We start from the raw sequence: 12,368 nt of genomic DNA, 5'->3' as shown, positions 1-12,368 counted from the left end.
TCTATTCAATATACTCTTTATGATTATACAGATAAATAGTTCTATGACACTACTCAAAGTATAGTATCCTTGGCAGGTACTTATCTCCAAATTCACATAATTCAAAAATGCCTACTCATTATCTAATGATTTCATAACAGTGTGAGAAGAAATGTTTCCTATATAACCAAATTGATTAAAGTTCAAAGCTACTTCATTGGCTGCAACGTAATTGATGCATCGTGAGATTTTGAAAATGGTTATAGTAAAATCTTCCTTTGTTTCATAATAAAAAGCCACTGCATTATGGCCAGGAATGAGAGCACTTTCTAATTCCTCTTCCCTGGCCTAGAAGTGAAGAAACCAATTGTAGGAGCCCTTCAACAATTTCCTCACCTGACATTATCTACCTCAGCACAAACCAAGAATTAGAAAGCCATCTTTGGTTACTAGTGCTGAACAGGTAATCCTATGGAGAGTTTAGCACTATTGACCAAAGGTGACTTTCTACCCCACTTCTGATCTTTCTATCCCCATGAATCACAGACTAGATCTCCTGAATGCCAACAATTTATGTTCGTCTGCTTGAATGACTGATTGCGTTCTGCTGAAATGTAATGCCTATTCGTTCACTAGAACTGTGAGGATCAGCACGCCATCTACCTGTGTTAGTAGGCCAGGCTGGATCTGAAGCGGCTGAGCCCCCGGAGCCTGTGTGACGATAGGAAGAGCATTCTCCATTCGGACTGAGTACCCAGCGTGCTTGGTGGGGGACGCCTGCAATCCTATTGGCATCAACCAGAGTGCATTCAGAAAGCAAGAGAACAATAAATCGGAGAGTGAAATGTTTGAAATAAGTAAGCAAAATGCAATGCTTTTAAAGTCATCAACCCTCCCCTCAAAGCAATAACTTCCAGTGTGAAAATACACTCCATTCTTAATAGAATTTCATTTGAGTTTTTCCATTGTGGGTCCAAATCTGAGCCTCACCTGACATACTTGTATACTTTCTACCACAGCCAAGCTCATCTCCTTTCTTGGCACAGACGCCAACTACATAAAACTTACAGTTCAATGCCAGTGTTTATGTTCCAAATCTCATCAAATCAGATTCTGCCTTCAAATACAGATTCACTAAATTCAACATTTTAGCCATCCCATGGACAAATAAGTAAAAAACCTGAAATACCCTAATGGGTTTAGTAGTAACCATTTAAAAAAAATCATGTCACAAAATCCTACCAGGGAATTATTTTCCTTATGTCTACTGTGTCAATCCACATTTTTTAAGCCTTCTTTCAGGTCATCCTTCAGTCTCCCTTAGTACTGACAGAGTCTCAGTCTTTTCAGCAACTCTCCTTCCATGGCGTTGACATATACAGCAAGTATCAGCCACTGGACCTTTCTGTTATCTTCAGCAGAGCTATTTGCTAAAAGGATCGAGTATTCTTAGGGGTGGGAAAGTGTCACAGGAACATGGTGTCAGAGGCTGCTTTCAGATCAATAGGAAAGGGTTAAAGTCGTCATTGGCTCTCACCAAAGTAGTGCCAGTATTGAGGTCCCAGTTAAATTCAGTCATCTATATTGGGCAGGCCATGTCATGCCATGCCCAACACCAGACTTCCACAACGCTCTACTTTGAGCTTTGTCACAACAAGAAGATTCAAAAATGTACTGATAGCCTCCCTAAAGAAAAGCAACATCATCACTGCCTTTTAGGAATGTGTAACCCATAACCACTCAAAGTGAAGGAGTATAGAATTATAAAGCACTACAGCACAGAAACAGGCCCTTCAGCCCATCCAATCCATGCCAAGCTGTTATCATGCCTAGTCCGATCCAATTGTACATGGAACACTGCCCCCTACATTACTTTTAAGTGTTGAATCAAATCCACATCCACCACTCCACTCCACTCGCAGCACATTTCACACTTTCACCAGCCTCTGAGTGAAGAAGTTCCCTCCCAGGTTCCCCTTAAATAGTTCACTTTTCACGTAACCCATGACTTCTAGTTCTGGTCTAACACAACCTTGGTGGAAAAGCCTGCTTGTATTAACCCTATCTACACTCCTCATAATTTTGGATACCTGTACCAAATCTCCCCTCATTCTCCTACACTCCGGGGAATAAAGTCCTAACGTATTCAATCTCAGGTCCTCTTCCTGGCAACATCAGTCCATGGTCTCGGTTCTGTTTTGCCTCTGTCCTATGGACTATGTGTCCATCTCCAGATGCAAAATATCTATTTTCAATTTCCTCCATCTCATCTAGGTCCATGCATAGACGACCATGGCGATATTTGAGATATGAACTGGTGACCATACAGAAACCCTGCCCAAGACACAGAAGAAACATAGCATCTCATAAATTACCCATCCACTTGCCTCACCTCGACCATATAACAATTACAGCACGGAAACAGGCCATCTCAGCCCTTCTAGTCTGTGCCAAATGCTTACTCTCACCTAGTCCCACTGACCTGCACTCAGCCCATAATCCTCCATTCCTTTCCTGTCCATATACCTATCCAATTTTACTTTAAATGACAATACTGAACCTGCCTCTACCACTTCTACTGGAAGCTCGTTCCACACAGCTACCACTCTCTGAGAAAAGAAATTCCCCCTCCTGTTACCCCTAAACTTTTGCCCCCTAACTCTCAACTCATGTCCTCTTGTTTGAATCTCCCCTACTCTCAATGGAAAAAGCCTATCCACGTCAACTCTGTCTATCCCCCTCATAGTTTTAAATACCTCTATCAAGTCCCCCCTCAACCTTCTACACTCCAAAGAATAAAGACCTAACTTGTTCAATCTTTCCCTGTAACTTAGGTGCTGAAATCCAGGTAACATTCTAGTAAATCTTCTCCGTACTCTCTCTATTTTGTTGATATCTTTCCTATAATTCGGTGACCAGAACTGTACACAATACTCCAAATTTAAGACCAAGTTTAAGACCATCTTATGAACCCATAAAATTAGTCATCCCTGATCTCAAAGAACTGCCTTAGAAGAGGATAAAGATGGTTGAAGCCGTGGGGTAAAGTGTCTAAACCGCAAAAAAATAGATCTCACCTTGAAAGGTAGGCGGGCAGACAATTAAGGCCTGTTGGAAGGGATCAGGTCGAGCACACAGCTGTGAGGCTCCTGACTGCAGTGACATGCTCCGCTGGGCAACGGCTGCCATGGAAGCTGCTGAAGGCTGGTAAAGTGCAGATTGGTAGTTAAGTAAGGAGACATCAGAGTTGGCAAGGGAAAGGGTGGCACTTGTGGATGTGGGAGCCAGACTGTTGGCCTAAAGGGATAATGGGATATAATACAAACAATAGGAAATGGTAAGCAAAATGGTTTAGGAAGGGAAGAAAAATAAAAGACAAAGAAAGCACAAAATCTTGGTCAAAGCAATTTGATTTCCTGGAGTTGGGGACAGTGTTCTCCAGAATGCACTTTTACTTTTCTTAAAAAAATGAATAAAATCAATTACAAGTCATCAAATTAATGTTAATGTTGTCATAAACCTGTTTAATTAGAAATAAAACTGCACAGTGTTGTATCAGAAGAACAATTATGTTCAAACTTTTAAAAAAGTGTTCAGTATACTTATCTGCCGAATTTTACCTGACAGAATATTTATATGTGTTCAAAGAATTGGCCATTTAAAATAAAAGGAAGCTTTAACTTTCCAGTTAATGTGGTTGAATAATGTTGACATCTAAGATCAAATATTTGCAGTCATTCTAAATTCTACTGTGCAAATCTAAACTAGTATTCCAGTAGTGAAGGATAAACATATCCACCAGGAAAAAGGCACTGTGGTGCAGCTGTTAGGGCCGCTGTCTTACAGCTCCAGACACCCCAGTTCAATCCTGACCTTGGGTGCTCTTTGCTTCAAGTTGCATGTCTTTGCTGTGACTATGTGAGTTCTCCCAAGGAACCCAGGTTCCCTTCCACACTCTTAAGGCATATAGTTTGGTAGACAGCATTGAGCATATCTACATGGAACACTGTCACAGGAAAGGAGCATCTCTCATCGATGAACGATCCCCACCATCCAGGCCATACTCCCTTCTTGCTGCTGACATCAAGAATGAGGTACAGGAGCCTCAGGAGCCACACTGCCAAGTTCAAGAACAGTTATAACCCCTCAACCATTAGACTCTGGAACCAGAAGGGATAACTTCACTGAACTGTTCCCACAACCTAATGATTCACTTTAAAGGACTCTTCATCTCATATTCTTGATAAGTATTGCTTTTTTTCTCCTTTTGTATTTGCACAGTTTGCTGTCTTTTGTATATTAGTATTTGTCCATCTTGCATTTACTCTATTGTGTTTCTTTGTTTTCACTCTGAATGCCCAGAATGCACAGTTTTACTGTGAATGCTCAGGGTTGTATACAGTGACATATATGTACTTTGATAATAAATTTACTTTGAATTTGCTGTTGTAAGTTGCGCCAAGGTAGGTGGACGTGGAAGGGAGAAAGAGGGAAATGGGATGAGTATAGATAAGTGCTTGATACTCAGCACAGATGCAATTGGCCAAAGGCCCTGTTTTTGTGTGGTTTGACTATTAGACATATCTCTCATTATAATAGAAGAACACTAGAAAGGTTTGTCACTAAGATATGGTATTGGTGGGCAAAGATCCGTTCAATATGTAATGACCACTATGCTGTACAATCAATTATTTCTTCAATAAAAACAATATAAGTAAGACAGTTCTAAAATCTGTGGACAGATCATTACAAGCTCCACACTGTCAACACCGTCCGCATAAAAAAATGGAAAAGGAAATGTGGTTGTGTACGATCGTGAAATATACTTAACATGCCAGTGAGGTTGAGGGTGACAACCTTTTGTGTGCAGTTTAAATTCCTTTGTGCCTAGTAGCAAAAGATGCCACCTTAGAGGGAACATTGTTGGTAGGTAATGCTTTGTCATAATATCACCCTGCTTTACTAGTGGGAGCTGACATTTAACTGCATTACTACTGGTATACACTCCCACTGTTGTACATCATTCTATATAAAAAACTGTACATCACTCATGTAACAATGGGTACATCCAGATGCTTGTAGGTCAATCATTCCAAAGCTGGACTGGACAGTACTGGCGGGTAGAGGTTTGTCACCTAATTTTCACGTGAGGGACTCTTATCTATTGGATAATGTAAAATGCTATAGTTCCTTCATCTTTGTGTCAAAGATACTAATCAGATAAAAGGTTACATTCAGTCCCTGATCTAATGTAGAGGAGATAATATTGCTTTCTGCATCAAACTATCCAGGTAACTCTCCCCTCTGTTCTCTGATGCAGCTTAAATCTGTAGCCTCAAGCTGCATTCTTTCTGGAGATGGGTTTACTGAAGCTTTAAAGAATTGGTAACCCAAACAATCACTTTATTCCCCATTGCACCAAATTCCCACGAGCCAAATTTCTCATATTAACACTCCATGAAGTTGCAATGTGGCCAAGTTCACTCTGTATGACTTTTTAAATAGGGAGGATGAAGTAGAAAACAATATAGAATGCACTTGTGAAGTATCATAAAGATTACAATCTGTGAAATAACCATAAACACAAGAGATTCTCCATATGCTAGAAATCCATAACAACACATACAAAGTCTTAGAGGAACTCAGCAAGTCAGGCAACATCTACTGAAATTAATAAACAGTCAACCTTTTATGCAGAGAACCATCTTCGGGACAGGAAATGAAGGAGGAAGACACTAAATGAAAACTTGGGGGAGGGGAAGGAGGACCAGCTAGAAGCTGATAGGTAAACCAGGTGGGTGGGAAAGGTAAAGGGAAGGATGGGGAGAGAAAAAAATTATCAGATAGAGAAATTGATGTTCATGCCAACTGGAGGCTTATCAGACAGAATACGAAGTGTTGCTCCTCCACTCTGAGAGTGGCCTCATTGTGTCAAAAGGGGAGGCCATGGTCTGGCAAGTCGGGATGGGAACAGAGGTAGGAATTAAAATGGCTGGCCATGGGAAAATTCTGCTTTCGGTAGGAAGCGCAGAGGTACTCCATCAAGCAGTTCCCGAAGGTAAAGACTCCACTCTCTGCTTTCCGCAGGGATCATACCCTCTGTGATTCCCTTGTTCATTTGTCCTTCCCCACTAATCTCCCACCTGGCACATATCCCTTACAGCAACAGAAATGCTACAACTGCCCATTCACTTCCTTCCTTACTTCCATTCAGTTCTTCCAGGTGAGGCCACACTTCACCTGTCAATCTGTTGGGGTCATCGTTTGTATCTAGTGCTCCCGATGTGGCCTGCTGTACATTGGTGAGACCTGATGAAACTGGGGGACCACTTTGTCAAGCACCTCCACTGCATCCACCAAAAGCCGAATTACCCCATGGCCAACCATTTCAATTCATATACCCATTCCCGTTCCAATGTGTCAGTCCATGGCCTCCTCTTGTGCCACAAAGAGGCCACTCTCGGGGTGGAGGAGTATCACTTCATATCTCATTTTGGTAGCCTCTAGTCCGATGGCATGAACATAGATTTCTATATCCAGTAATTTTTTTCCTCTCCCTTCCTCAGTCTGGCTTCTTATCTCTTCTCTCCATCTACCTATCATCTTCCCTGGTGTCCCACCTCTTTCCCTTTTTCCTTTGATCCATTCTCCACTCATATCAGATCCTTCTTCTCCAGCCCTTTACCTTTCCCTTTCCCTCTCACCTGGCTTCACCCATCATCTTCAAGCTAGTCTTCCTTCCCCTCTCCCCATCTTTTTACTCTGGCACCTTTCCCCTTCTTTTCCAGAAAGGGTCTCATCCTGAAATACCAACTGTTTATTCATTTCCATAGAGGCTGCCTGACTTGCTGAGTTCCTCCAGCACGTTTTGCAAGATAATCAGCCTTGCCAATAAGGGCCTTGCCTTCCAGTCTAGCTATACAATAACTTTAATTATGAAATGAAACCAGAAAATGCTGCAGATTCTCAGTCAGTCAGGCTGCATCTGCAGAGAAAGTTGACTTTTCAGGTCAATAACATTTAATTTCACCAGGCATGTGATCATCAACTTGAAATAGTACTGTACCTCTCTACTTTTCTCCACAGATGCATGGATAAAGTACTTCCAGTGTCTGCAGTAGCTTTCTCCTGGAAACTATGTATTATTTACAGACTTATTCTTAATGCTGTTTCTGTTTCAGGGAAAGGGCAATTCTCAGAAGCCATATTTTCCAAGGACAACTGATTGTTCAGATTGAGAATAATATCATGATAATTAATGTAGCAAAAGGAGTTTGCCAGAACCGATGCAGCAGTACCTCTTTAAGATTGCAACTTAGTGTGACTTGTTCAAACATATGGGGTTCTGTTTACTGAACATTTTAAGCATTCATTCATCAAAGTGAGAGTGAAGTGACTGCTTTCCAACTGGCCTATAAATGACCTTGGCAGTTTACTACCACACATGTTTAATTTTCAGTTCAAACACTGTAGTTTTACATTAAAAAAAACCTTCAACCTCATTTATTTTGTTGGGGGAATTGATCTACCATTTCCAGTGAACACCATGAAGTTAGAGATCAGTTATTGCTTTTTTCCTAGCTTTTTCTCCATTAAACAATTATTGCTTTGAAATTCAATTTCTAGGCAACATTTGTTATGCAGTTGAAAATAAATCTCAACCAGCACTGAAATGCAAAAGCGAGCATTTTCACTATTGTACTTAGATGGCTTGGATGATTTTGTTGCCACAGAATTGGTTTTGCCCTGTTTGACATGAACACTCTGGACATTTACTCTTCCCCCCTCTCCCATTATGCAGAAGACACAAAAATCTGAAAGCACGTCCCACCAGGCTCAATGATAGCTTCTATCCCTACTGAGTTAAAAGACAATTCAACTGTCTCTAATGCAATAAGATGGACTATTATTTCACAATCTATCTCACTTTATTGTCTGCCTGCACTGCACTTCCTCTAAATATAAAACTTTATTCAGCATTCTGTTTCTACTTTTCCCTTGTACCAACTCAATATACTTAAGTGATTAAAAGGATGGCGGGCAAAACAAAGTTTCACACTGTGCCTAGGTATCTGTAACAACAATCAACCAATTTGCTGTTGTCATGAATTAGTTTAGAACAATTGGTGTAAGTATGTCCAGTTGTGGATTGTGCTAATATTATTTAGATCTTTCCTAGATGGGGCCAATGTTGACTGGGTCACTAGTAACCGGCTATGTACATGCACAGCTGATTCACAACACTCAGCCCAATATCATAGTGAATTAAGTCAAATTACTAAAAGCAAGTATACAGATACAAAACTAATCAAAAAGCCTCACCATCTTTAGCCACGGGTCCAACCTCTGCCACCTCCACCTCCAGGCCGAGACCATTCCCACTGCCACTGGGACCTCCTGCTCCTTTCCTTCCACCACTACGCCTCACCCACCCCAGTTGCTTAGACTTTCCTCCACCCCTCATCCCCCTTCAATCCTCTCAGTTACCACCTTCCTTCCACCCCAATCCTCCACTCTCCTCTGATTCCCTCCAAACCTATACCCTCCCGTAACTCCAGATCCAAACCCTATCATGCCTTCACAAACACCTCTGACTTTCCCCTCTTTGAGGCAGAATGTTCTGTCCTTAGCAAGGGCCTTACCTTCATCCTCCAGCCCCTATACCTATATGAGATCTGTGTTCACCACAATGCCAAGCTTTTCTGTCATCGCCTCTGTCCCTGAGCCAACTTCTTTCACAAGGATTCCCCAACCCATTCCCCACTGATGAACCATCTCCCTTTTCAACCCTCCTCTTCTTCTCAAAACAGCCTGCTTTGGCCTTCTATCTGCACTAATCACAACTGCATCATCATAAAATATAGAACACTACAGCACAATTCAAGCCCTTTAGCCCATAATGTTGTGCTGCCCTTTTAAACTACACTAAAATCAATCTAACCCTTCCCTCCTACATAGCCCTCAATTTTTCTGCCATCCATCAAAGTTAAAAGTTTAACTATCTCTAATGTAACTGCCTGTATCACCACACTTGCCAGGGCATTCTACACACCCACCATTCTCTGTATTAAAAAAATCTTACCTCTGACATCCCCCCATACTTTTCTCCCATTACCCTTAAAATTAAGCCCCTCCTATTAGCCATTTCTGTCCTGGGAAAAAGACTTTGACTACACACTTGATCTATGCCTCCTATCACCTTTACACCTCAATCAAACTGCCTCTCATCCTCCTCCTCTCCAAAGAGACAAAATGTCCTAGCTTGCTCAACCTATCCTCATAAGACATGCTTCCTAATTCAGGCAGTACCCTGGTAAATATCCTCTGTAGCCCTTCTGAAGCTTCTACATCCTTCCTATAATGAGGTGACCAGAGCTGAATACAAGTTTGGTCTAACCAGGGATTTATGGAGCTGCCACATTACCTAGCAGCTAACCCCTACCTTGCTGAGGCCATAAGGTAGTTCTCAGACACTTCCTCTTGCTTAGTCCTTGCACAGGAACAACCTGACCATCATCTCCTGCACCATCGCCAACCTCATTGATTCTGACGATCTCCCATCCACTGCCATCAGCTTTAGTTCCTGTACACTGCATTTTGTGTTTCTACCTCCTACCCATGATCCACAAACTTTTCTGTTCTGTAGGCCCTCTTCTGCCGATCACCTACCTGATTTTACTTCATCCTCCCTCCCCTACCCACCTTCCCCCTCAACTTGCTCTCCTTCCTCTCCTCTCCCTCCACCACCACCTTCTTATTCTGGCTTCTGCCCCCTTCATTTCCAGTCCTGATGAAAGTTCTCAGCTCATAACACCAACTGCTTATTCCCCTCCACAGATGCTGCCTAACCTGAGTACCTCCAGCATTTTGATTTTTGCTACAGATTTCCAGCATCTGCAGAACCTCTTGTGTTTAAGTAAAAACACTGATGAATATCTGCCTTTGTGGCTGAAATACAAATGTGAGCAAGAGATGGTTCATCTGTATAAGGCCTTGGTCAAACTGAATATAGAACCTCAAGAGTTAGCACAATGGATTAAGGAGCTCAGCACAATAAAGTAATAATGTTCAAATGATTATCTATGAGACGCTCAGCATCACAAACATAAGATATATTTTCCTGAGTCCAAAGGATTCAGCAGTATCAGGATAAAAGTCATGAGCACAACAAACAAGTAATTCCACAGGATGGAAGCTTAGTCATTCCACAAACTTCATTGCAGGATACAGAGGTAGGGGCATGAGAAGCTCAAACAACATATCTATGGGTTGTTCAAGGGCTTTTCTCAGTTAATCTCTCTGTATATTTCTGTAAGCAATGTTATAGCCCAAAGAGCAGTTAAAATACATTAATTTATCATATTAAATATTACTAGTACTATATTAGCCTAGAAACTTTTGTGCTCTGAAAAGTGTACACAAAACTGCAGTGCTCAGAGGACTACCGATAGTATTGTGCAGAGAATGTATTTTATAAGCACTGTTATGTGTGTTTCCTCCATGTGCTTTGCGCATTGGGCAGGCAACCATACTGTTTCTTCAGCATTTTGTCTTTTTTTTCACCAGGCTGAGGTGCTAGCTCGATGCTCGACCCAGCACGGATGGAAAGCATGCAAGAAGCTGGCTGGATTTGAACGCAGAACCATTGCCTCGAAGTCCAGTGCTGATGCCTCTGCACCACCGTCTAGCATTTGCAAACACTGTAGATCACTGATACTCGGCATGACTATATGTGAAGAAGTGCTGCACTTGCTGTTCATAGAGCTTCTGCTGTGAGAATTGGCAATGCAATACTGTACACCATTTGACAGCACTGCTGCCGCCTAGTGGCTTCACGGAACACCGTATCGCACCGCTGCACCCTGTGGATGCTAACTGATTTTGATGACTAGCTCATCTAGGCAATGGTTTACAGCCTAATATTTCTAACCTCATATCATCAAATCATATATAATGATAACAGAACTGTGTCCTAATCATTGTAACAATATTCATTTGATAAAACTGATAAAAAGCTTCTTGAAAATAATATTTATGATGTCCAAAAATGAAAATTCTACTCAAGGATGTTGTTCTTAATATGTCATTTCTGAATTGCTCATACCATATCCCAGAAATTATTTCTGGACCTATTCTGCAATGATTGGGAACTATTTGAAATCTTCAAACCACTGACTTACATCATCAGCTGAAGTTTCAAGTTATAGATGCCAAAGTGCAGGTCAGCCATAATTCGGCCGCACGGTAGCGCAGCAGTTAGTACCTCACTCTACAGCGCCAGCGGTCCTCAAAAGGGATTCAAATCCCGCTGCAGCCTGTAAGGAGCTTATATGTTCTCGCTCAGTTTCCTCTGGGTGCTCCAGGTTCCTTCCATAATCCAAAGGCATGGGAGCTGAGGGAATGCTCTGTTGCGGCCAGAAGTGTGGTGACGCTTGCGGGCTGCCCAGCACAATCCTTGCTGATTTGATTTGACACAAATGACGCACTTCACTTTATGCTCTGATGTGCAGTACATGTTAATTTTTCATCTTTAAACCTTTCATGTGTAGAACAGTCTGGATTGACTAATCAGCATACTCCCATTGCTCTGAATTTGAATGCTGAGATTTCCATTAGATTTCTACAAGGATCACCATAAGACACCAGAACAAAGCAAAAAAAAAGAACAGAGACCAGACATAGGTGGTTGTTTCATCCAGAGGTTGTGTTGTAAGCTCAGTCCATCCGTTATTAAACATATATTAGCAATGGAATGAGTCCAGTGACCAAGACTCCCTACGAAGCAGGATTTAGGCTATTCAGCTCCAGGAACTGACATATTGACAGCTCAGTAGGATAGGATATTGTGGCTTTCACAAGAGCCAGATCAACTGGACCCAAATTTAGCAAAGAGAGACTGACACTCTTACTGTAATTTTACTGAAAAGTTGCCCACTGCAATCAGATGATCTCCCATTGTTACCACAAGTTGTGAAGTTTTCAAATTTCTGTCCAGCTACCCACGATGACCTAGTTTCGATATACACCTACTACTGAATTGCACTGAACAGGTTTATATGTCGTCCTACATCTATCTGACTGCACCCCTGTCGGGTCTGCATCACACTGTTTGCACATACCTGGTTTTGAACTGTACTGAGTTGGTTGCTGAAAGTCATTGTAAGGTTGCTTGAAGTGCTTGGAGCCACATGTGTGATGAATGGTGTCTTACTCTGGTTCACTGTGTCATACATATTGACCCTTCGCTTGCAAATCTCCATGTTCTGAAAGCAGGACTTGACACTGAAAGAAGGATTTAGAGTTAAATTCTTTACTACGAAGAGGAAAGCTATGATGATTACACATGAAAGCCATGAATTGTTCTACATTTAAATAAAGTTGGCTCAAAG

At 41.7% G+C, this 12,368-nt stretch overlaps 1 protein-coding gene across 3 annotated transcripts in view; it reads right to left on the bottom strand.

Annotated features, from left to right (window-relative positions):
• The window catches only part of hipk2 (homeodomain interacting protein kinase 2), a 245,956-nt gene that overhangs the window by 25,610 nt on the left and 207,978 nt on the right, over positions 1–12,368 (bottom strand). For 2 of the 3 annotated variants that reach the window (XM_059977782.1, XM_059977781.1), the window contains exons 7-9: positions 12,099–12,261; positions 3,057–3,276; positions 643–764 (exon numbers count right to left, since the gene is read on the bottom strand). In XM_059977782.1, coding sequence (XP_059833765.1) covers positions 643–764; positions 3,057–3,276; positions 12,099–12,261 — 505 coding nt within the window. The remainder of the gene's footprint in view (positions 1–642; positions 765–3,056; positions 3,277–12,098; positions 12,262–12,368) is intronic. The other variant, XM_059977784.1, reaches the window with a different exon arrangement.

The sequence above is a fragment of the Hypanus sabinus genome, chromosome 8, assembly GCF_030144855.1.
Source record: "Hypanus sabinus isolate sHypSab1 chromosome 8, sHypSab1.hap1, whole genome shotgun sequence".
NCBI lineage: Eukaryota > Metazoa > Chordata > Chondrichthyes > Myliobatiformes > Dasyatidae > Hypanus > Hypanus sabinus.
Note: the sequence above shows the minus strand (reverse complement) of the source record. Positions and strands in the feature narration are given on the sequence as shown.